Raw genomic sequence first — 25889 nt, forward strand, 5'->3', positions numbered from 1 at the left:
AATGCTGGCTGCCACGTTGCATCATCTCATTACTCGGAGGTCTGAGACTGGGCTGCCACGGCGCGGTGCGCTCATCCTCCTCCGCCTCTCTTCGCACCCCCCGCCGCCTCTTCGAAAAACCCACTAAAATTAAAATGTTAGAAAAATGAATGTTTTCTTGGTTTGTAAATTCGTGATTTTTGGAGTTGCAAACCTTTCGATCGGACCAATGACCGCGGATAAGGAGGTGGGTCTATGAATACCCGCTCCCGTCGTTGTTGAAGCGCCTATCTTCTTTCACTTCTCAACGGGTCTCTGGGACGGAGTTCTCCCACCGAGATCAGCTTCGAGTTCGAGGGGGAGGGATCTAGCGTTAGGGTTTCGGGGAGCTCCATGAGCGTTCTCGCGGCGGGAGTGGATCTTTGGATCGTTTGATGAGTTCTTGCGTTGGTTTCTCGCCTTCCTGGACGGCGATGCTGACGCTCTCGGCTCTGCCGCGCGTTTCGGGATCGGTTTCGGCAGCTAGGTTTTCGGTTTTTGGGGGCGGATCATCTCTGGCTTTGATTTCGCGGTCTTGCACATCGCTGGATTCTTCGGTTCGGTCGAGCCTTCGACGTTGTCCGTGTGGGATCTACACATCGAGGACGAAGGCCGTGGTGGAGGCGGTGGAGAGCAAGGTTGCGGCGAGGGGGTGGAAGAGCGCCATGAAGAGGGCTGTTCTTGCGTCGGATACCGGGGCGGAGGAGGAGGTCGGGCATTCCCGGCCCTTTTTCCGGGCTCGGAGCGAAGAAGGTTAGGCTCTTTCTTGATTTTCCCACTTGCTTCTTTTCATACTTGTCCTGTTATGATTACTTTTGTTTCTGGTTCTTGAATGCTTTGGAGGGTTTTGAATGCTATGCGTTTCTTGATTTCTAATTATGTGTACAGTTAATGAGTAAAATAATAAGCCCTCTACATTCAATGGGGGGAAGGACATCCGGTTCGAAAATTAAAGAAACTCCCCATATCTGACATGAATCTATATTCCAAAAGAACGGCATGATATATTGTTGTATTCTTGAAGAGTGCCTAGGTTATTTTCTTTTGCAGTCAACCTTCGTCTGCCATGGTCATTCCTCCTCAATGCATTACATGTAGTAAACAATTTAGTCAAATGTGGTTTGCCATATCAGTTTGGTTTACTTCCACTCTGCTGTAAAATGATCGCTCCTCAAAATTATCAACAGGTGGTGAAGTTTCACCAGTGCCTGTAGGGAAGCCACTATAATTTTCAGATGTTAGAAAGACTGAATCTTGATTAAGATAATGGACTTATGACTCAACCTTCTTAAGCCTATGTTACTTGTTTCAAGTTATTTCATTGTATACTCTGTTACATATCGACAGGGTTGTGCTTCATGTTCACGAACTCATTGGTTCTTGACCTTGCATATAAACTGTTTCTTGCTGATTTGGTTAACAACCTTTTTGTTTTTTTTATTGCTTGTGTCCTGCTCATAAGGGTACATTACTTAGGTTGGATTCTTCCAGCCACTTCTTATGTACTGGATAATAGAGTTTTTGGTAGATGCTAGATAGATGGGTTAGACATGCAACTTTTGATAAGTGAGCCTTTTCCAGACCATACTGTTCTGCCTTTTAAGGTCCTCTGGTTTTAATTTGAGCTTACATTTGGTAGTGCTATATACTTGAGACATCAGATTTCCATAGAGTTTTTGACATTTTTGCCACCATCATACTTTCAAACCTTACATCAATGATGGAACTTCTGAATGGAATGAACTTTAAGTGCTCTGCTACATTATGTTGTGTATGCAGCAATGTTGAAACATATTATGCAAGACCATGCATTCTTTTGAGGACATGTGGACTTATAAGTTACTTTGGAATCCTTAAAAAATCCATAAAATTTCTGGATCAGCTTTTTTTATTGTTATCATTCTTTTTCTGCAGAGCTGCTTTCCTATATTAGAAAGGAAGTGGAAGCTGGAAGGCTTTCTTCAGATATTGCTAGTGGGCTGGAGGCGCTTTATTATAACTACCGGAATGCGGTAAATAATTTCTTCAGTTGCAGTAGAAACTGTAAAATACAAAATTTCCTCATGCTCTTATTTCTTGTAGTTTAAATACTATTCAAGGGGCATAACTAATATATTGCTTACTTAGAGTAGTTAATCACTTATGGTACTTTGATTTGATCTGTGGGTTTGGCTATGATTATGCTAGCTTGATGTGTTCTTGGTGCAAATGAGCTATGTGATTTGCAGCATTTTTGTTTATATGTTTCTTATTATGTTCTTGAAACTGTCAATATCGTCTCTTGCATCTCATTGAATTCTCATAATTCAATGCACAAGTTGGACTCTGTTGAAATGTATCAAAGGATTTCTTATGTATCAATATAACCTTCTTCTAAAATTTTTTGGCTGTCCTCTTGACGAATTTGATTTATGCACAGTTAAAATTTTCTTCTTGTTTTCTTGTTTGTGGAATCTGCCTTCCTCTTTATCTTGATGCAGAACTCAATGAACATTAAAACTTCTCAGGTTTTGCAAAGTGGAGATCCTAGAGCAAACGAGATCATATTATCCAATATGGCTGTTGCATTTGATCGAATTTTGTTGGATGTAGAGGTCTGACTGTTCATCTTTGACATTCTCAAATTGTCCATCTACCTGCAGATGTGCTCATGTGTTTTATCAAAACATTTTCTTCCCAAAGCTACTTTTAAGGTGTTTTTGTGGCATGACAAAGCTATGCATCTCTTGCAGGATCCCTTTACTTTTTCACCTCATCACCAAGCAATTCGAGAACCTTTTGACTACTATATGTTTGGTCAAAATTATATCCGGCCATTGATAGATTTCAGGTGGTTCATATTTTTCGGTGCTTTTTGATTATATCATATAGTCCTCATCTTAGGGGTATGGCTTGTTAAAATGCTTAGTTAATGTATAAGCATCAACACACGTTGGATTACTTGAAATAAATGTGATCGATCATGGTTTAGTATACTGTTTTTTTTTGTTCATTTACTTGTGGTTATATAATGTTAGCAGATTCTCTTGATAGTGTTATTATGATGATAATGTATGTAAATACTATATGTTTTTCTGTCTGTTTTCATTTGTGTTAATTTCAGTGTCAAGTAGATCATAGCTGTCATATAACGAATAGATTTATCTAAGTATATAGTATTTACACATAGTATTTCTAATGGATTACAAAGTAAGTTGAAATAAGTAGATTTGGTCTGTTTATTTCTCATCTCATGATATTCCATTATAGCTGTTTTATAAGCGAGGAAATTCCATTTCCTGTGCTGATGGTACATGAGATGCAGTTGTCATTTTTATCTCTGCCATGAGTGATACCTTAACCTTGATTAGTATGAGATATTATCATAATTATTGCCTTAGAAAAATCAGATCCTCTGGTACTATTTATTTCAACTTATTTTGGTCATCTAGGGTTATGGGAGTTTCTGGTACAAGTCTAGGTGGCAATCCTTCCTTTAGATCCAGCAATTTTCTTTCTTTTCTCTAGCCAATTAAACTCTTGCATTATAACTACAATAATTTTTCTCTCTCTGATCACATGGACATTTAACTGGGTGATGAACAAGGTGGATTATGTGACCTGCCAATTGATCTTCGAGGTCTCATGTTGAACCCTTCGCTTGCTCACCATTGCATTGGCTAGAAAGTTGACACCAATCTAGATGGTTAATGTCAGGTTGACAGGCTGTTGTGAAACAATTTCATACTTTAGTGCATCATACTTGCTGGTTGTTGGTCGGATTACCAAAATAAAGAGTTTACTATTTAGATTTTCATATCCTCCGGGAATAAAGCTGGACCAACGCCTCGTAGTTTTATCATGATGCAGATCTTTAAAGGCATTTCTTCTGTTATCCTTTAATTCCAAAAAAGACTTGATGGGGTGGTCAATTTGACAATCTTGGAATGGGTTTAACAGCAAGCATTTTTTTAAGATAAAGTTGCTTTATATTTGAAATTTTGAAAATTACAGGTCATTATTCTAAATGTACAAACCAAGGCTTCATTCAAATGCATTTCCTTTCTAGCTGTGGATGTGGTTTGTCTTCCACAACATTTTAACATTTCTCTTTGTATCCTCAGAAGATCATACGTTGGCAACATCTCCATTTTCTCTGACATGGAAGAGAAGCTTCAGCAGGTGCCTAAGTGCCATCCATAATTTATACCCGAATGATCATGTTGTTGTTAGATGATAGTTGAACAATTACTTTCTGATCCTGAATTCACATTCACTCTTGTGTAGTAAAAAACATATAATGAGAAGCTAGTGAATGTTTAGAGATCACATAATTTTTATTCCAATCCATACATGACATTCTTTTTTAATAGTTTCTATCATTCTCTGCTATCAATTGAAGGTGAGCCTTAACGCAATGGTAACATTACTTTATTATGACTTAGATATCATGGTTTGAAATGTAGAAACATCCTCTCTGCATGCGGGGTATGGCTGTATAATTCTGACCCTCCTAGGCCCCACAGTGGCAGGAGCATCATGCATTGGCCCTCCTTTATCATTGTCCGCTATTAAAGAGTTAAAATTAGTATTGTCTTGAATGAAATGCATATAAATATCCTTGCGTGTCTCATAGCACATGCATCTAAATATGTTATTAAGATTCTTCTTCTGTCTAGAACTATTTGATTATTTAGCAGTGTTGAAGATGCCCTGAGATTATTCTGCTGTCTCTTCAACTAAATTAGTTTTAATCTGGGAATGAAATTTGAGGTTTTATGTTCTCAACCTTTCATGAAAGGGCCATGCACCCTCACACCACAGCGCACGCGCTGTGCTAAAAAAAATTTGGTACCGATGCGAACCGGCCGGTTCGCACTGGTACGGGCCGGTATGAGACCGATACGCGGCTGGTATGCATGCGTACCGGTCGGTACTAGCTCGAAAACAGTTGGAACTGGTATCCACGTTGTCCGGGTACTGGTTTCAGGCCGGACGGGTCTGTACCGGGCTGACCCGGTCGGTTCGGATCGGTTCGGCAAAGCGTGATTACCATTGCCTAAACCATAGCCTTATAAAATTGGCTAAGTTCTTGGCATGTCTACATCAATCAGCAAGTTTTTCATACTAAGGATGACTACTTAAATGCATATAATGATTTTCCTTTAAATCCCTCCATAAATTCAATTGATCCTCCAGAAAATTGTATCTTCGACATAGCTCAGTTCTATCTCTTAGTTTTTTTTTTCCGAAAACCTTGTGATCAGTATGTGCCTATTGTACCAATGAAATGCCATTCTCCGCAAGTGACTAATGTATGCAAAAAATGAGCTCAACCTACAAGGAATTGCTTGTCTAACAATTAAGAAGTCCCTTTTTCCTAATATTACATGACATTATGACAACAATTCTCTTTTACTTTCTATGCTTACTAGTATAAGAACGGGTAACAACTGATATTTAGAATATCTTGTTTGCTTTTACTTGTTAGTCCAGTACATCTTTGTTTCTATTAGGACTCCTGGGTAGGCTCTCTCCCTAATTATTTGTTTATTAAAGGATTTAGTGTTGCTTGTGTAGATTGTGTTAGCCACTGTCTTGCCTTGTTGAACCCTCCCCCTCTCCCTACAAACAAAAAAAAGAAGAAAGAAAAAGAGTAAACAAAAAAAAGGACTTTTTGCTTGGCACTGAGTCATAGTTTGGCATGGGTCAAAGTGGGCAAGCATGCTTGAATACCTGATACTGGTCTGGTGTGGTACGTGTTGGTTTGCCTGGAATTGGTCAGCTCTTGTGACCACGATCTATTTGTCACACAAGCATTCCATCTAGTTTGATGTTCAGGCTTCGCATGTCAAAAGGAAAAAAAACTGAAAAATGTATTGCTAAATTCTGTTGTCTATGACCTTAAAAAATGTTTTCCTCCTTTTGGATGCTGCATTCGCCTTAGTTAAAGATGATGCTCTCTTGCATCTACACTTATTGCCTCCAGTAGTGGCACTAAAATTTGTTTTAGTGATTTGTTGCAGAAGTTCTATAAGGAGATTAGAAAGTCCGTACTGTACCGGACATACCATACCGTATTAATATGTAGTCTTATACCGTACCACAACTTAATAAGCCTCGCCATCTCGTAATGTACCATGTACCGACACTGTAATAGGACGGGGCTAGTATCGAGATGGGGAACTTTGTATGGTGGGCTTGGAAAAAGTAGTTTTAATCTTATCTTTGATCAGCTGGACGTGTTTCCAGGTTCCAAGCTTTCATCCTTGCATTTAATTTGCATCCATGACGTGCTCCTTGAGTCTGAGATGAATCAATTTTTTTTTAACGCAGTAGGACAAAAGTGTGAATGAGGACTCACAGGAGCTCTACATAAAACAGCAACATTTCAGTAGATATAGAAAGTTGGAATAAGAATTCTGAAAGCATATCTGTAGTAGACTTTGATATTGAAAAGTGAAAACTAATAACCTGGTCCATCATCCTGGGTGGAGGAAATCTGAGAAATTAGCCGCTTGATAAAATCTAAATTATTAGGAATGTACCATAAAGCACCATGAGAGGAAATGGAGGAAGAAGAGTTTGGGTTAGTTTTAGTGGGTTTTAATTTCCTAAATTCTTCATTGTAATCGAAGAATTTATAATGCTAACTGGCGGGGTTCATGTAATGCTAATACTCCATTGAAAATTCTACAAGGGCATACAGATACTTTGCCCCAAAAGGATTTTCACATGTGATGGTTTAAAGGAAAAAGACAGGCAAGTAGCAAGCCACTTTTGCTTGCTGTGGAGTTTGTGGCTCATGTTTCATTACATGCCTCTTGCATAGTAGGGTACCTGGTCAAGAGCTGCTTGCGCATTTTCTTCCCCCTTCTCTAACTGCTTGTTAAAGACATCATCATGATAATTGAACGAAAGCTGGAAGTTTTCTCCAATGATATGGAGATTTCACACACTGCTTGTTAGTACTTACCATTGAAGATTTAGTAAAGATGTACTATTGTTTGGCACATGTGATGCATATGGTTCGAAAAACACGAACAGCAGAATGAAGTGGGAAATTTGTATACACATTGGTGAGTTTCAAGAGGAGTTCACAAACAAAAAGGATTCTAGATGTTTGTATTGAGAAAGTATTCTAGATAAAGAGGCCATGTGGTTGGTTGGTAAAGGATTTTAAACATAGAGGCGATATAGTTAGGGAAAAGTGGGAAACTTCACCTACGTGGAAGACGTGGAGCTGCTGACAATGCGAGCACCTCATGTAACACAAACACTAGATTTCATGTTATATAATAGATTAGCTTCATGTCTCTGCACATGGATGTATTGTTATATTTTATTGGTTAGTGGGCCCATTTGAATTCTCTTGCAAATATGTTGTTATTCTCATGTCTTCAACCAATTCTTTTTTTCCATTCCATTTACATAACAAAGTTGGGCTATGGCGGTCGGCCGCCATGGCTATGGCCGAGTTCTCATTCTCCCCCCTTTTTTTTCTATTTCCTTTGCCCGCACCCATGGCGGTCATGGGGCCGCTGGCCTTCTCCAGTTGCCAAATGGGAGGAGGAGAGGATGGCTCCGCATGGTACGGCTGTGAATGCCGGCGGCTCCACCGAATTCGGTGTCGCCGGGAGGCGGCGAGCCGGATGCCAGCGTCGGCCGCACGGGGCGACGGGCCGCAGTGGTGTGACCACGGCCCGAGTCCTCTCTCTTCTCTTGACTCTCAAATAGGGGTGGAAGGTGGTGGGGAAAGGGTGAAGGGTTTAGTCTCATATCGCCTAGACAAACATAATTCCACTTAAATAAGTAACATGGGCAAGGGGACAACATCCAAAGTTAGGAGTTTTGTCCCACATCGGCTAGCCAAAAATACTTCACATGTTTAAATAACATGGGCTCTCAACTCATTGCAACTAACAGACGAAACGGGTATGATTTATTTTAGGATCTATTCGCTCTGATACCATTGATGAAATAATTAAACTTCAATAAATCATAAATCATACCTTGACTCGCTAGATCCATCCCGAAATTCTGAAATGTGTGCAATTTGATCCGCAATCGTGATCAACCGAAAATAACTCTGATCTAAACAGCGATTAGCAGAAGGATCTTCTGGAGAGAGAGCTCTTAATACGTGCATTAGAGAAGGGGTCTAACAGGCTATTTATAGCTTTCTCCAGGGACCAAACGCTGCAGGTAGTTACACCCATGAAGAGTCACCCTCCATTAAGGTAACCCTTCACTACTACGTAATTACCTTAATGCCCTTATTATAATCAGAATTCACAAAATCCAAGGGACACTTGCCCTAATTAAACGGGATCCAACATGGGAAACTTCACCTACGTGGAAGATGTGGAGCTGCTGACAATGCGAGCACCTCATGTAACACAAACACTAGATTTCATGTTATATAATAGATTAGCTTCATGTCTCTGCATAGGGATGTATTGTTATATTTTGTTGGTTAGTGGGCCCATTTGAATTCTCTTGCAAATATGTTGTTATTCTCATGTCTTCAACCAATTCTTTTTTTCCATTCCATTTACATAACAAAGTTGGGCTCTATACGATTGTCACATTGCCATGTTCTACTGCTTTTTGGTGTAATTTTGCTTTATTGAACTCTGATGAACTTCATAGGGGAATATCTTATGATGAGGCATACATGAGGCAAAAGATCACAAGGATTGCTAAATCAAATTTCAGCGGATATGTTTTGTCAATTGAAAGTCGAAGACTGAGTCTAGCTCTGAAGTTGATTCTGGAATATGTTGAAGTACTTGGGTGCTAACATGCCTTTTTTATATAATTTCATAGGCTGGAGAGAGAATAATAGAAAAGAAAGCTATATATCTACACTAGGCTGAATTCATGTATTGCACAATGAGGACTACTTATGGAAGACTTTAGTAATCTTTATTTTAACATGTTGCATATTGGCTCCGAATTTTGTCGCTCTATCTATTTTCAGTACAGAAGTCTTGGATATTACTAGCACAAATAAATAGAGTTCAAACATCTGGAACCGCTACCCTGCGTAGGCCATTTAATGCCACAGAGTGGCATTTTGTGGCATTTAACACAGCGCGCGCGTGTTCGTGCGGGGCAGTGAGCCCCGCACTTAGAAACGCGCCCGCACGAGGCAGTGCGCCCGCATGGGCCATTTAATGCGCTTAGAGTGGCATTAAATGCCACTCTGTGGCATTTAACGCGGCTCGCGCGCATCCGCGCGGGTCTGTTAGCAGGTTCGGTACCGGTTCTCATCGGTCCGAACCGGAACCGTACTGGTCCGGTAGGCGACCGGTACGCCTACATGCTTGAATTATTTGCCCACTTCTTTTATTTTTTTGCAATTTTCAGTTGTTCCATATGTGGTCATAAATTTCCCTTGTACTTTGTATAGGGCCATAATATTGTGTTGATGTCCAACCATCAGTCGGAAGCGGATCCGGCAATTATTGCATTATTGCTTGAGAGGACGAATTTATATATTGCTGAGACCATGGTAGATCAACTTATTATCATCCTTCTGAATATATTTGTCAACTGCTAATAAAGTATACTATGATAGTTTGATATGGATCAACTTCATTTTTTATGCATCAGGTTTTTGTTGCAGGAGATAGAGTTATTACAGATCCACTTTGCAAGCCCTTCAGCATGGGAAGGTCTTTGTGATGCCTTGTTAATTTGATATGCATGGATATCTTTTATAATGTACTGTTTATTTATTCATCCTGGTATATATTGTTTTCTACCAGAAATCTTCTGTGTGTGTATTCAAAAAAGCACATGGATGATGTTCCTGAGCTAATCGAGATGAAAAGAAGAGCAAATACCCGAAGCCTCAAGGAAATGGCTCTGCTTCTAAAGTATGCTTGTGTTGTTTTTTTCCCCTAATTTTACCAAGAGAAATATGTACTGTGCTGTGCTTTCAAATCATATGAGCTTTTGAAAAGCACATCATTCTGTTACATATGTTGCTTATGTGAATTTTTGCTACAGGTCATTGAAATTTCCATTTTTTTACTAAGCAACTCTTAAAACACATCACTATAAGAAAAGGAAGAAAACATAATCGCAAATTGTAACAGGCTCATAAGCACTATGAAGTTATAACATTTTGATCGTAAACAGAAAGCAAACTGTTACCTTGCTCATGGAATGAAGGTTTCAATTATACTGATACTTAATTAGAGCAATGTCTATCATGTCTTATGTTGCTTGCCTCTACACTTTGTTTTTCTTTTTAACTTGACATCTTCGAAAAAAAGGGGTTTTATGCTGCTTTTGGCAAGACAATAAAAAGATGGAAAGGTTGCTGTTTGGACTTTTTTGAAACTATGATTGTTCTAAGATGTCTGTTGATGACATCTTATGCTTTAAGGAGAAATTAGCAGATATTTGAATATAAATTGTGCTTGTTGCATTAACATTGATCTTTGAGCTTATCGTACTGTATAAGTTGTAGGGAGAACAGCCAGTTCACTAGCTAATGTATTATCTGTCACTAGCTAAAACTGTACCTTTAGTTAATCTGTTTTTTAATTTGTGATATATCTTCTTATACATTTGTGAACATCGATTACTTTACCTAAGTATCTGCCTTCTGCTTAAGCACTATGCGCTCCCCAGGTCACCATGTTATGAAGATGTCTTTTAATTCGAATTAAATCAGTAAGTGAAGTAGATAAGAATCATAAGATCACTGTAGCAATAACTCGTGAGTGTGGGAGTGCTAGAAAGCTTTTCAAGTGGCACCTAAGGCAAAATATATCATTAAATAAGATTTTTGCTCATGCAAGAACATGTTGAGTCAATTGCTGGCATTGGGCTATGATTATGACTTTAAATATGTTTTTAGTCTTGTGAACATCAAACTTGCGAGCTTGTTGATCTACTTTTGATGTTTTAGGTTCCAACCAATATGGTGTATCCTATGGTTCGCCGTACCGGCTTGAACCGGGTGGTACGGGGCATACCTTACCGGTTCGGTACCAATATACAGTTCATAAGGCGTACCGTTATTCAGTACGCTGAAAAGACCCCGTACCATACTGTACCGAAACAGTGCTAGTATGGCATCGGTACAGGGTTCGGTACCGAGACGACGAACCTTGGTGTACCCTCTGGTCACTTTAGTTATTGTCACTACGAGTACTGACATACACTCTAGAGATACCTGCTCACCTTTGTATGGACTTTTAGTTTATGATATGTAACTTACTATCAATTAAAAGAAAAATGGGTAAGGGAATTCATGATACAATATTATGTAGTTGTAGCTGTCATAATCCAAAAAATTATTTCTGTCATGAGGTGAATTAATGTTTGCTGGGATTTCTTTGATACTCGCATTCCTTTGTGCTTCATTTATCACTGAATTAGACTGGCTATTATGAGAGATTTTTTCAGTTGGAATGGACATTTTGCAAATCTTTTTCACAGTCCTTTATTGCACAATTATTGGTCAGAGATTTGTGTTGAACTTTTTTTGTATTTCCCCATCTATACTAATATATAATGAGAACTTTCATGAGATGTCTATCAGACATTCAACAGACTCTCACGTGATTAATTGGATTACTTTTTCTCGTTTTCCACCTCTCCTATTTCTTGCTCAACTCTCTCAAGTCTTCCAGCGATATCCATCTTTCTTGCCTCGGCCCCGGAGATACCGGAGTGCATCCTAAAATATCAGGATTTTTGAAACTCCAAAGTCCAAATATCAGCTGACTGTCCCTATTTGATTAGCAGAATCACTTTCAAAGAAACTGGACTTATTTATGGTTTACCAAAAAATTTTGACTCCTCTATAAGTTATGAGGATTTTGAGACAACAAATCACATAGATCATAATAACTTTCCTCAAGTGCATTGCATGTGCTGAATACTAGTATATAAAATGACTAGTTAATAAGTTAAGTAATTTTCAAGTTCTATTGTTGGTCGCTCTTCTTCAGATATGGGAGTTACATATATTTCCAGCGATGGAAGCATTTGCTTAGTTCTAGAAGCTTCATATGTTGTGGTTCGCTTTTCCTTTTTGATATTGTTCCTTATATTATTGCCTACATAGTATAGTGCTCAAGCATTGAATAACTATAACTACATTTCTCCCTTTCTGAGAATATATGTTTTACTTGTGATCTTTACGCTTCTCTAATGATTTGATTGCTGATGCTTATTTTGTCAGATTTACGGGTTCCTTTTATTTGTATGGCTTGATTTCTATTTGTGTATATCTTCTGATTCAGATTTACTAAATGTAGGGGTGGATCGCAAATAATATGGATTGCACCAAGTGGTGGCAGGGATCGTCCTGATCCAATCACGGGGGAGTGGCATCCTGTAAGTTCTCTTGTAGCCAACTTGGTTTTTGGTCTCTATTCTGATCTATCCATGTCATTCTTTTAATGACTGTATGAGCATTGATTTTTCTTTCTACTCATTATACTGGATCTGCTATTTTTTGAAGACAGTGAGGCTGTAGAAACTCCGTATTCGGGCAATGGTTAGTGGCGATGTTGCCTTCCAGGCCATGCATGTTTATAGAGAGGCTAATGGAGCCGCAGATTGGGTGGCTTCATATGTAGCCATTCACTCCGGAGGGGTCATGTGGGTTTGGGAGAGGGAGTTGCCTAGATCGCTCCAAGACTTGCTTTTTTTTGACTTTTTTGGATGTATCCATACTAGAAGTGTATGAGTCATCCGTTGCGGCAAAAAAAAAAAAACTCCATAGATCCATCTTTGGCATGTAGCAGAATTTTCTTTGGTCCTTTTCCTCTTTAAATATGATTTTTCTTATTAGCAGCATATATGGGCTATTAAAATCCTAATAGAAGTTATTAGTGATATTTCAAGGGTCTCATATTCTATAGTATATTATCATCCTATACGGCTTTTCATTCAACTATACAGTGCCTTTCCTAATCGTGAGAAAGGAACAGTTCTGAAAATTCAAGCTAAAAGATCTGAGTATATCATTTTGGAGTATTGTACCCTGCAACTCTTTTGGATATGAAGGTCCTGCAGTTTAAGGGAATATACACGTTGTGTTTGTAGATAATATGTGTGTGTGTGTGTGTATATATACATATATATGCTATGTTCCTACAAATAATACAATGAGGTTTGCCTTCACTGCATGGTGTGTTAATAACTTTGTGCAGTAGGTCCTGTCATAAATGCTAGTCCACAAAGAATCAAGTTTTGCTTCTATTACATCCTAGGAACAGATTTCCCAATTTCTGCTTGATAACATACTAAGATAAACAGCTCAAATGCAAAGAATAGCGGTCAAGTAACTTCATTAAATTTTGTATATAAAGGAAAAGAAGGTAAAGAAATTACAGTTAAGATTGCAGTACAGGATGGTGACTTGGGGGGAAAAGAACATGAAAGGTAGTGATAGAATAGTTTCCATAAAAATTGAATATATAAGCGAAACAAATCAAAACACTATTTGCAGCTGGCTTTCTGAATCCTCATTCGCCAGGCATTCTATTTAGCACCATCTCTGTTGTTAAGGTGATGTCCAAACAGTTACGAATATCAAGTTTAGAATTTTGGATTCATTTCATAATTGAACAAGCTTTCTGCAACTGGTTGTCACCCTAACTTCTGCCCACCACCTTTTTCATCTGGTCTAGGATGTGGCAATTAGCAGTGTTAAATAAATGCAAGAATGATTCTGGGCTATGATGCGACATTAGCAGTGTTAAATAAATGAAAGATGATACAATTAATAGTTGTTGATATAAGGAAAGCAGACAAAATGTCAGATTCTGAGGAAATGAAAACAAGGGGACTATATAAGAAAGAGAAAAGGGCATATAAATAACATGCATTTTGTTGGACAAGTTCACTTTCTTAAACTTATAGCCTATGCTATCATGATTTATAAGAAGTAAGGTTATGGATTTAGTTTAAGTGAAATGAATTAGAACCCCTGAATTGCAATCATAACTGTATGTATCTTTGTATAAGTCAGCTTTTCTTGGTGTCATGTTGAAGGAAAACATGCTACCCAAGTTTTGGATAATGTGTAGAATGTTCACAAGAAATTCGATACTTGGATTCAAGACATTGTTGTGGGCACTTTGCTAGGTGCTTCTTTTGTAATACATTTTATCCACTGCATGCCCTTCAGAATGCTATGTAATTAAGTTATCTTTCTTGAGTTCCCTGGATGTAAGCCATTGAGCTTTATAATATTAATTAGTGACTTGGAGTACGTTTAGTTTTCTGGTTTTCCTTTCTTGGTGAAGATCTTTTTAGACTTACTGTTTTGCATTAGTCAGTGACAAAAAAAAAAAAGAGGGATACCCTAAGTTCCCCCCATCCCTTCAAATATGACTAGAACATTTCAAGTAGTTTTCCATGCTCTTCATTTAAGCCGCTCTTAGACTCCTTGAACTGTGAACTTTTTTGACTTGCTTTTTCACTGCTGTGCCATACCGTGACCTCAACATCCTCATGTTTAATATGCCCATGTTAAGCCCATGTGCTCTGTGTTCCATCATTTCTACCCATGCAACATAGTATTGTTCCCTCTGCCATGATATGTTTCTTCTCCAACCTCATTAGAAGCTGATTATAAAATCTTAGAACAACCTCAGTCAATCCTTAAAATATGAATCCTTGTCATGGTAAGATTCTTTTAGAACTAGAATCAACAAGGAATTTTTAATTTTGTGAATGGATTCAGTGAAGGTAGAACTGAAGTATGGCTATAACCAGTGTTTCCCTTTGTCTACATCTGATGTTACGCATAATTTTCACAACTCCAGAAGTGCTTTTGCATGCATCAACATATACTTATGATTCTTCTTTCTTTCCCTTATGCTTGCCTTTTCATTGTGTTTATCTGTAATATATTAGTGGTACTGATATTTACAAGGTCAGGCACCATTTGATGTGTCTTCGGTGGACAATATGAGAAGGCTTGTGGAGCATTCTAGTGTTCCAGGGCATATATATCCGCTATCATTGCTATGTTATGAAGTCATGCCTCCACCACCACAGGTATGCTCTCACATTCATTTAAGAGTTTGTGAATGTATTAGATAACACTACCTCCCCAACAAACACAGAACAAGCACACGAACTTTGCTTGTTTTTTTATTGGACAGCATCATCTTCTGTTTTCCCTTTTTTGTATTTCTCAGGTAGAAAAGCAAGTTGGTGAGCAAAGAACAGTTTCCTTCCACGGAGTTGGCTTATCGGTGGCTCCAGAATTGAACTTCAATGAAGTTACTTCTGGCTGTGAGACTCCTGAAGAGGTTATTATAAGCTATCAATTTAATCTCTTAGCTGTGTACTAATGCTGCATAATATTTTTGTTGGCTTCAAAGCATGAATTGGGTGGTCATATGGTTTTATTTACAATTCAGTGTTTATATGTCCAATGATAAGATGAACTGCATTGTGTGTTAATCTGCAATTTTCCTTTTTAAAAAAAATGCATGTAGACTACATTTCTCTTATGCAGCTCATGACTTGTAGTGACTTGCAATATATCCAGAATACAATTTGAGAAATTGCTGCTTTTGGGTCAAACACAATGCACCATGAGGTGGTGTAATTTGGTTTTTCTAGAAAGGGCTTATATCTTTAGGATTGTCTTAATCCTTTGCACCCTATCAATTAACGATATTTTTAATTGCATTGAAGGATGCATATCTATGATTTACAGATACTTTAAATTGCATGCAACATGATCTGATACATATTAGATACAGATACTTGTTGGAAATGACCAGGATACATATTGGATACAAATTTTAAGTAACTTCTTTTTTAAAGGCTTTGGTTAGGCACATCATATTCTTTGGTTCAATAAATGTTGATCTTTTGATGATGGATATGATGGATGATTAATGTTACATGTTGTGATGTTGACATTACCATATAGAGTACGGATATTGATCTATGGATTTGAGTGATAATTAAATGGAGTTTGTGGATGTTAATGCTACTGGATGGAGTGTGGACTATGTCATCGTGATAACCTATTGGGCTTTATATAATGGTTTTTTACATATGTAAAAGTACATGTTTATTGCCATATCTCAGCCATGTCAATCATATTATTTCAAGATTTGCCATATCAATGGATCTGTTACATGTTATGTTTACGTCCATCCTTAGCAGAAGCATAGGTATGTGCACATAAAATTTGTGCCTGGTCTTGTACTATATCACGGCACCCATCACTTTATCTGGAGGGATGCATAATTTCTAATATGTGTCCCTATCTGTTTGTACGTTCACATGAGACTAAACCTGGTAGTTGCATCTATATCTGCATTTTCCAACTGATAGGACACATACCAAGTCCCCTTACATATTTAACATCTGCATTGGACAACTAAGACAAAATGAAGGAAAATTGTTTCGTGGTTCCTATTTCCAGGAATAAAATTGCACACAGTTGCACCACACTACATAATTTTTGTAATGAAATTATGGAATAGGGCTATGGAACGGGCATTAAGAAAAACAAAAAATATGCAAAATATCAATTCAATTTTGTGCTAGTAGCATCAAAAGTGGAAGTTGTTATCATGCTTAAGCAACTAATGGAAAGAATTAGAGAGAAGACGTATCAACATATGGTTAATGACTTTGAGAAAGCATATGATACTATAACAGAACAACATGGTGGGTAATTCTTTCGGAACCAAGAAGTTAGGGTGTATACTGAAGTAAGTACATGCATAACATGCATAGAGTATAATAAATAGTTGTGACAAGACAAGTGCATTTCCATATCTCTTTACACTTAAAATCTGTAGAACTAGAGTTATGTGGGATGCCAATTAGTGAAACTAAAAATCTTGTTCAATCAAACTTGATGGCCAAGAAACAGTGTGACTATTTTGTCATCTTGACTATGTTGTGGAGAATAAGATACAGATATAATAAGTCTAATAGAATGAGAGCCAATTGAATGAAGGAAAATGATGCATCTGGGACTCCCATTTGGTATGTGATTGTTACATGAGTTGGGATGATAGTAAATCTTGTTATGGTGTATGATTCAGCTTGTTGGGCAAGATAAGTGGGCAGAGTTGAAATTTTTTTTTGGGTGGATGTATGCTAGAACTAGGAATAATCAAGAATGTTGAGAACCAATTATGGTCATGTCCAGTGAAGACCTGAAGAGGCTTAGGTAAGAAGTGTAGCTCAGATATGCTTTGTCAGTAGTGACAAGGAGGGAAGAGACCTGGAATTACCTAGAAAAGAGTCGTGGGAAGGAACTTAAAAAGCTTGTGCCGACAAGATTGCATCCCTCACACATTGAAGGTGAGGGGTAAAAATGACCAAGAAGCTACTATATTTTATGAGATTGGTAATTAAGTGCGTACAAATTCAGAAGAGGCATCGCTGGCAATATAATAGTCATATATTGGTATCTCATAGTTATATACATAGAAAATGGTCATTAGGAAAGATTATATGTCAAGATGGAACAGCGGCAAAATAAGTATAGAGATAAGTGTTGGACAACTGGTTTAAATGGTCTGATGATCTGAAGTAAAAGCTAAATCAAACTGGTCAAGGAGGGCATTCAGATTTCTTTTGAAGCATTTGAAAGTTGAAACTAAGAGAGGAAGATTGATGAATCTTGGATTGGATTATGATTGCCATTCAGGGAAGCCAAACTGAGAATTTTGTTTGGCTTGGTGCAAACTCATAATTTTCAATGCTGTTCACCACACATGCTGGTAACTAAAGGTTTTCTTTGGCTTCAGCATGGCTTGGTTGATTTTTAGGCTAGTGCAAATCCATAAATCTTCTCAAAGCCCATGATTCAGCCTTGTAGTACATATCAACAACAAGAATTATAAAAGCATTAATAATAATTATAGTAGTTGTAATAGAAACAGTGGTAACTTTAATAATGATATGATGTAATAGATATCGTATTAAGAGCAAAGTCTGCCGAACCACCCAATTTAGGCAGTACCAAACGGACCCGTTGCGAAACTGGGTTGGTTCGTATTTATATTCGCCTACTCGGTTTCGTCCCCTATCGGCCAGAACCGATATTGGAATGGTTGGAACTGGTTCTTTACCGCCCAGAACCGGCTGGCACTGGCCGGTTCACACCGAGTTAATTCAGTTTCGAGTCGAGTTGGGTATGGGCCACCTGCCACTGCCATACCGATTCGGTTCGGTACCGGTTCGGCGGATCTTGATTAAGAGTAATATGATGACAAATGATCATGGGCAAGGTCTGTCGAACCGGTCAGTTCAGGCTGTACTGAACCAGTGCCGACAGCTACCGGTACGGTTCGGCTGTGAAAACCGATACTGAACCGAAACCGGTGCAATTGGCACCGGTAGAAGCGGGGAAGAAGAGGAGAAAGAAGAGGAAGAAAGAAGAGAAGAAGAAGAGGAAGAAGAAAATAAAGAGTAATAGAAGAAGAAGAGAAGGCAAGTACCGGGAGAAGGAGGACCTCTCTTCCTTCCTTGCTCGCGGGAGAACGGGGAGAACCGGGAAAGAGAGGAGAAGAGTGGAGGAGAAAGGAGAAGGAGGGTTCGGAAAGAAGAGGAGGAAAAAAATAAAAAAAGGAAAAAAAACCGCGCACGGGGCAGCGTGCCCACGCGCAGGGGTGAGTGGGGAAGCGGGCACAAGTGGGGAACTGCAAGCCTGCTCGCATTCCACGCGCAGAGAATCGTGCCCGCACATGGTTCCCTACGCTGGCCGCGATTCCCCGCGCGGGCTCGCCGTGCGGGGCAGCGAGCCCACGTGGGCTACCCCACGTGGGCTTTAATTGCCGCATAGAGGGGCATTTAATGCCACTATGGTAACGCGAACGTGTGCCCGCGCGCTTCCGCGCGTCCGAGGCATTTTTTTTTTGTTTTTCCTATCTCGACCGGTTCGGTGCCGTACCAAAACTGGTTTACACCGGTACCATCGGTACCGCAGACCCTGATCATGAGGAAGATGACAACAATGGTATTAGAAATCATTTAAAGAATTCTATCAAACAACTATTAAAAATTGACTGATAACCATGATTTTTTATTTTTTTTATTGCTTATTTGACTTGGTTTTTGTTGCCTAAACAAATAAAGTGCTTCAGTTGTAACTTCTCAGGAATTTTAGGAACTTCATTATAGCCTTATCAGTCTTGTTGTATTTACAATTTTGGAGCATTGGAAATAATAATGTGTCTTTTCAGAGAGATACTATATGTTTAGGTTTAGGGTAGAGTGTGAATGCCTTCAATTTGGTCGTAGGACGGACATTCTTAATGGTGAGGCTTTGATGGAGGCATTAGGTTTAGAGCAAGGAATAGTGATATGGTGGGACTTTGGAGAGACATTTTGTGTGGAGACATTTTCTTGCACTTCTGTTCCAATTAATGTGTTTAAATTGGAAATTGGACATATATATGAACCAATTGGTGGAGAGAGTACAAAACACGTCAGGATACTTTTTATTTCCTACCTTCGAGTGTTACCATTAGTTACCTGCTTATGATTATATTTTTTCATGTTCAGGTCTCAATCAGGTCCTTATGCTTGAATCATGACTTGTTTATTTTTTAGTATGCGTCCACTTATTCAGCCAACCTGAGTAAGGGTTGCATGGATTACTCATTTAGTACATGAGTATCTTCATGAGTCTGCCCATCTTTTTTCTTTTTTCCTTCTATTCTCACTCCCTCTCTTTCTCTCTCTTCTTAACTCATCTTTTAATTGGGTTCCTTCTTGGTTACCACTCATGTACTCCTCTTCCATATATGCATGTATACCCTTAAGGAACTGAAGAACAAATTTCAAGCTCATTTACCAATAAATATCTAAGATCCAAATATGTTTCCTTAGATCATTTTTTTTAATATTTGATCTTTGTATACTTAGTCAAATAATCTAAATCAGGTATTTTGAACATTCTAGTTTGATCTTTAGATATTCTTCACTTCTCTTAAGCATGACAATTTTTTACATATCATTCATACGTACTTAATATGTCTAGCGAAGGTTTGCCATCTCGGTACTGGATCCTGTACTAATACCATCCTATTAGTATTGGTACATAGTTCGGTACAGTACAACTCAGCATATCGAGTGTCGATACGGTATAGTATAGCATACTGGTTCAGTACCGATACGGTACGGTACACACCCGGTACAATTTAGTACCGATCTCTACGGAAAACCTTGTATCCAGCCTTTTGGCTATTATTTGGGTAGTTATGTCTTTTTCAAGTTATCTTTGCAATTTGCTCTTTATTGCTTACTAGCCTTTTTGATGTTGACATTTTACCACCATTTTTCTTTCCTCATACTAATATCTTAGACTCTCTAAACAATTCCCTCATCCACACCCACATCACATTTGGTACAATTTTGTAGTAGTAATTGTCTTTGATGTGTATATATATTGATGAAGGACGCCAAAATTTCCCTTACTGTTCTGCCGTCTTGTTCTTGGTCATTGCACCCTCATATTTCTTTTAAAATTTCTAACTGCTAATCTTTAGTAATATTGCTATGATTAGATCATTGGTCCATTAGTATCAAATTTCTTAGCACATTTATTATTAAAACTGTCTTTAATGTACTTTCTTGCTTAATTTAATTAATTTATAAACCATTCGCTGCCTTCATTTTTTCTTCCAAAGATCCGTTAATTTCTTTCCACATTCTCTCCCATTTTCTTCCTCCAAACCTACTAGTGCATGGTTGCTAATGAAATACCACTTTTATACTAACTAAGTAGATTCATGCACATGTTTTAATAATATATTGTTATTTTTCCCTGGTAAATACCTAGCCTAACAATTTTGCTTTGCTCAACTGTATCCTTCTTGTTACTCTTTAGAGAGATCTCTAGTCCATTCTTTTTTCTATTTGTACCAAGGTTCGATGTACCGGTACCGGATCCCGTACCGGTGCTACGCTAGCATAGTATCGATACGGTATGGTATGGAATTTTTTTTGGTACTGATACCGGTACGGTATGCCCGGTACCATCCGGTACGGTACGGCATACCATGATTTGTGCAAAAAGTAGCTATAGTCAATTCATATATGCATTGTCTCATACTTAAAGACTTGCAGTATATCAATTTTCAGTTGTCATGTCAGATCTCAAGTGATATACTTGGGGTTTCTGCAGGCTAAGGAGGCTTTTACACAGGCTCTCTATAATTCAGTGAGGGAGCAATACAATGTGCTTAAGTCTGCTATATATGGACATCAAGGACTAAATGCATCAAATTCCACCATCTCACTTTCTCAACCATGGCAATAATCTTCTATTTCTTAGAGGTTGGTTCCTCATGATTCAAGTACTGTTTCTCTTAATTATTTCTATCTTTAGTGCATGTGCTATGAATTAGAATCATTAGTATGTGAACTGGATTTGTTTTGGTCTGCTTCTTTTATAAATTTACTTGCATCTTTGATTAGCTGCTATTTCATATGATATATTCTTTTCCAAGGTTACTGCAATTCATAAGCATTTTGTAAGATTTAGCATGTTCACATTTTTATTTTGTTAAAAAGGAAGGAAAATGTTGTTCCGCCTTTTATGTTTGCAGAAGCAACTACATGTTGATATGTGTTCATGGAGGGTTTATATCTATATGTTTATGCATATGTACAAAAAAATGAATATCTATAATGTTTTCTGGTGGCCTTTTCTTTTACGAATGCTACATTGATGCTAAAGAAGGAGTGCCATGCGCTGGATTGGACTGTAAAGAAATCTCTCTTTTTCCTTTTATGTGAAGGATAGGAAGTCCATGTTAAAAAAAGAAGTTAACTTGATTTAATCTCTTTAGTAAAAATAGAAAAAAGTGATGCACGACTGACCGCAAAATGTTTCATTCAAAAACTTAAATCTGAGATCCAACCCTCAAAAAGTCGAATCCGGAGTGATTAATGAAAAAAATATTGCGGAATAGAAAGTCGCTTTAGTCTATGGTCAAATGAATGAACCGCCGGGAGCTCGTATGAGAGTTGGTTTAACTGCCCTAACCATGGTGGAATATTTCCGGGATGTTAATGAACAAGACGTGCTTCTATTCATCGACAATATTTTTTGTTTCGTCCAAGCAGGATCGCTCCGTGCTAAGGCAAAGGACTCTTCTTTCTACGTAGTAATACTAGGAATAAAAACCAAAGAACTCCTTTCGACTGCTCTATGACGGTCTGACCTCTTTCCTGGGCTCTGCTTGCTTGTCTACACTCCAACCAATTCAGTAAAAATGGAAAAAACGAGGTTTCCTTGCTTTAAGTATAAGACATAGTAGTAGTAGTCAAAAAGGCAATCAATCAAAATCAAGGACATCAAGGAAGCACCAAAGTTTCTAATGTTTGAGCTAGATAGCAGTGACACATGTTGTTAGTTCTAATTTGTTTCCTATACAAGCATATCTTAGAATTACCACAGAACTCAAAGTTGTCTTCAATTGTCAATAAGTGCTTAAAATACATTCAGTGTACATGCTATGAGGCATATTAAAATGTTAGTTTTACTTGAAACAGTATAAAATCTAAAATTGTAAATATAGCAGCTAAATTCAGGACTTTGTGCAAAGTCAGTTGCATGAGTAATTGCCTGGGTGCCTGGGTAGGGCATTTGCTTAAGTATAGTTTGTCTTCTCCTTCCACCGCCTGGGTTATCTGGCAATCGTTTACATCACATCTCATGGAGGCTTCATATATGAAGATGTTTCAGATTGCATGATAACAACCATCTATCTACTGGGGGTGTGCTGGTGAAAGTAATCATTTTGTTGAAAAAAATTGTCTTTAATAGCTGTAACAGTTGCTTGGTCATGCAGCATTGATAAGTTCCAATCTGTTTTAGACATCTCATTGCATCCCTCAATGAAATATGTTTGATGTTAAAATAATTGCTAATAGTGAATTTTTCTGCATGTTAAAATGTTATTAGTTTCCACACTCTGGTTTGAAATTGATAGTTAAGGGTACATGTTTGATTGACAGATGCATCAGCCCACTGTATGCTATCTGATTAAATGCCTGCACAGATTTCTGCTGGTGGTGAAAGTTCTGTATACTAACTAAGCCATGGATGGTAGTCATTCTATACTGTTTACTGTTGCATTCTTTCCGCAATTGAGCAGGCCCCTGGGCATGTGCAGCATACAATTTTCCCATTTCATTTAAAAGGTACAGGAATTATAAATATCTGATCACCTTACAATTAAATTACTTTCACATTCTCACACAGTCAAAGCAACCTGCTTTTAGATAGCAAGAAATGTAAAGACATCAAGAATGAAGTTTAAAACCGAGTCTTAGATGAATAATGCTTACACTGGAACTTATCTCTACTGATCTTATTCTCTAATTAATGTTTACCTGAAAAAATGTCGACCATCATTCAGTATTGTTTCAATGAACTGTTGAACCCAGTCTATTATTTTAAATTAGATGTAGATATGTGGCAGCAAATATCTTGTGAGAGCAATAAGTGCCTGATCCTTGATTGCAGGATGTAATTTCATTTTGCAATCCGAGTATTCCAGCAAGATATCAGTGCTGTTGCACCAGCTGGCGAAAAGATCATTTGAGATTTTATGTGATGCATGGTGGCCCAACCTCTTGATGTTTTTGCGGTAATTTGCTCCTTTCATGGCAAGTAGCTCTCATGCGCTACTGTATTTACATTTGAAGGGCATATTGGAGATGGAACATGCCTTGAAACTCAAATTCTGATGTATCAAAAATAGACGAGTCATGTTCTTGCTTTATTATTTTTCTAATGTCAATTATACACTTTTGTACAGCATTTATTTTTCTAATATGATACACACTTTGTGTATATCATATTATCCCCATGATGCTTCAGATTTTTTTCGTTTTATGGGTGAAGTTCTTAATATAAACATGGATATTTTGTTTTGATTATGCTTAATTCTTTATATTTCCTCAGCTGCCTCCATCATCAAACTTAAGACCCTTTTGATCATCTGATATCCTATGCACTCACCAGTTCTGCCATACTGATCTGTCCCTTTCTGATGTAGCATGCTAAGCTGATATTTTTAGTTTGTTTACTTGAATTTTGAGCCTCAAACTCTAACTTGATGATAGTGGTCTTTAAGCAGCTCACCATATTATCCATAATACGGATTTTGGCTTCCTAGCAGTAAATTCTAGGTCCTTGTTTCCTTTCTATCAGAAAATGAGGTGGTGGGGGTCGATTTCAGCATGTGCTTCCTTAACATCAAATATAGACCAAGAACTAGCTGCGTAGGAAGTTGAATAAGTTTTGTGGACTCATGCAACAGATTCAAAGAGGAGAGAAAAAGCATTGCATCTGGAAGTCACATGTACAAATTGCCTGATAATATTACTATTAGAAAAGCCTGCCAGATGGGCTATAACTTTTCACACTCAGCAGAGCTCAGCACTGTATGTGGAAGGAGTGGTTGCTTGGACACTGATTGGTTTTGATCAGTTGCAATGCCCTATTATATCCAGTGGAATGCAGATGTTGGTATTGAAGATGACATGGAGACTCTTAGATTAGCCTTTGAACACAAATGCTGAGTATGGAAGCCATTACTTTGATGTTTGTTCAAAGCGCAGCTAACTGAATTTTGGTATTGAGGCATTGGTTCTGCTAGTGACAGGGAAAAAACCACCTGTATCCAGTGCTGTCTGATGTCCGCTTTGCCGATTGTCTGTCATGACATAGAAGCAGTCTAGTAGTCTTATAGACATTTCTTTTACTCATGGTTAGAATATGTGGATTGTTTATGTAATTGCTTATTTTTACCAGTCTTCTGCAACAGAGACTAGGATTAGGTGGTCCTGCAATTGAGGCATTGCATTTCTTAGGGACCACCATCTATCCGTGAATGCAGCATGCCGTGTGCATGAGGCTGCATGCAATCTGGTGACCTATACTGCTGCTTTGGTCCTGCCAGATAGGATGGACATTTTCACTGCATGGATAGGGATAAGCACGTAAACATCACCCCCTGATGCAGACCTCCAGAATGGGCAAACATCGGTTGTGATGGCTCTTTCCATGCGCCTTCCAGCCGTTTCCCTTGTTCATGGTGAGGCTTTTGGCTGTTTGTAGGGCATTTAAAGAGGGTATTTGCTTCCAAACGCCTGCACAAGCGCTAATGGATTTGGCTAATATTATTTCCATGCAGATACCTCGTTACAAGAATTAATTGATTTGCATGCCATCCTAATCCCAAGCCGCCTGTAATTCTGCTGCAGGCTGGTTGGCTGATGCCGGCTGTGATATCTGATAGGGCTTCAGATAGAGTTCAGATCTTGGTCACTTTTGGTTCCAGAAATGGTAGACTATAGCTGGTTGATATCATATTTTGATCATTGCCTGTCTTTTTTTATTGATCAAAAATGGAAAAAACAAGAAAAAGAAACAACTGGTGAAAAGGGTTTTCTTCTGATGGCAGAAGAATCTATCGACGAGTTGGCTTGGTTGGTATTGTATTCCCCGCCCCAAAAAAAAAATTCACGTAGAGAATCGAACTAGACTGGACAACATGTATTGTCAAACCCTTATATTTTCTTTTAAATTGGTAATAAAATCTTTAGAGATTTTGGTAGCAAAGATCTATTACTTCCAAAAGAGTGAAAATAAAAACAAAACATGGTAGAGTCTTGTGTCAATACTATCGTCAACATCAATCTTAGCATGGTACTCCACTAAAAAAACAAAAACAACAATGATATCAAACAGGCCCTATATTTGTTATCAGTATAACCATCTTTTTATCAGCAAAGGCAAGGAAAGCTCCAGGCAAAATGTATTGTTTATAGGTTTTATGCCTGAAATCCCAATCTCAGGACAATGGTGCCAGCAGACACTTCAACAAGAGTTGATAAAGGATGCCTTT

At 38.1% G+C, this 25889-nt stretch overlaps 1 protein-coding gene across 8 annotated transcripts; it reads left to right on the forward strand.

Annotated features, from left to right (window-relative positions):
- ATS1 (phospholipid/glycerol acyltransferase family protein) lies at positions 1-23916 on the forward strand. 8 transcript variants are annotated; one of them, XR_015976629.1, is made up of 14 exons: positions 1-771; positions 1933-2030; positions 2499-2612; positions 2751-2848; positions 4122-4179; positions 9413-9514; positions 9616-9677; positions 9771-9881; positions 12282-12360; positions 14917-15036; positions 15180-15293; positions 21152-21303; positions 22990-23175; positions 23501-23916. XR_015976629.1 is itself a non-coding variant. In XM_088718922.1 (13 exons), exons 1-12 carry the CDS (start codon positions 414-416, stop codon positions 21284-21286), a joined length of 1449 nt encoding a protein of 482 aa, XP_088575048.1. In that variant the 5' UTR covers positions 1-413; the 3' UTR covers positions 21287-21303; positions 23501-23916. The 8 variants fall into 8 exon arrangements, 4 of the variants coding, with proteins under 4 accessions (XP_088575048.1, XP_008800067.1, XP_088575049.1 ...); XR_605240.5 differs by having other exon boundaries at positions 2526-2612; XR_003387059.3 differs by having other exon boundaries at positions 19-771; positions 2526-2612; positions 23034-23175.
- Positions 23917-25889: the final 1973 nt, after the last annotated feature.

Source organism: Phoenix dactylifera, chromosome 3 (assembly GCF_051530095.1).
Source record: "Phoenix dactylifera cultivar Ajwa chromosome 3, Ajwa_hap1_PhDact_Kaust_v1.1, whole genome shotgun sequence".
NCBI classification, from domain to species: Eukaryota; Viridiplantae; Streptophyta; class Magnoliopsida; order Arecales; family Arecaceae; genus Phoenix; species Phoenix dactylifera.

What these genes read in the sequence shown, in the direction of transcription:
- ATS1 (XM_088718922.1), top strand. Translation starts at nt 414, where the DNA reads ATGAGTTCTTGCGTTGGTTTCTCGCCTTCCTGGACGGCGATGCTGACG. An exon ending in TATATATTGCTGAGACCATG is followed by an intron (nt 9,515 to 9,615) that starts GTAGATCAACTT and finishes TTTATGCATCAG; the next exon opens with GTTTTTGTTGCAGGAGATAG. An exon ending in GAAATGGCTCTGCTTCTAAA is followed by an intron (nt 9,882 to 12,281) that starts GTATGCTTGTGT and finishes TACTAAATGTAG; the next exon opens with GGGTGGATCGCAAATAATAT.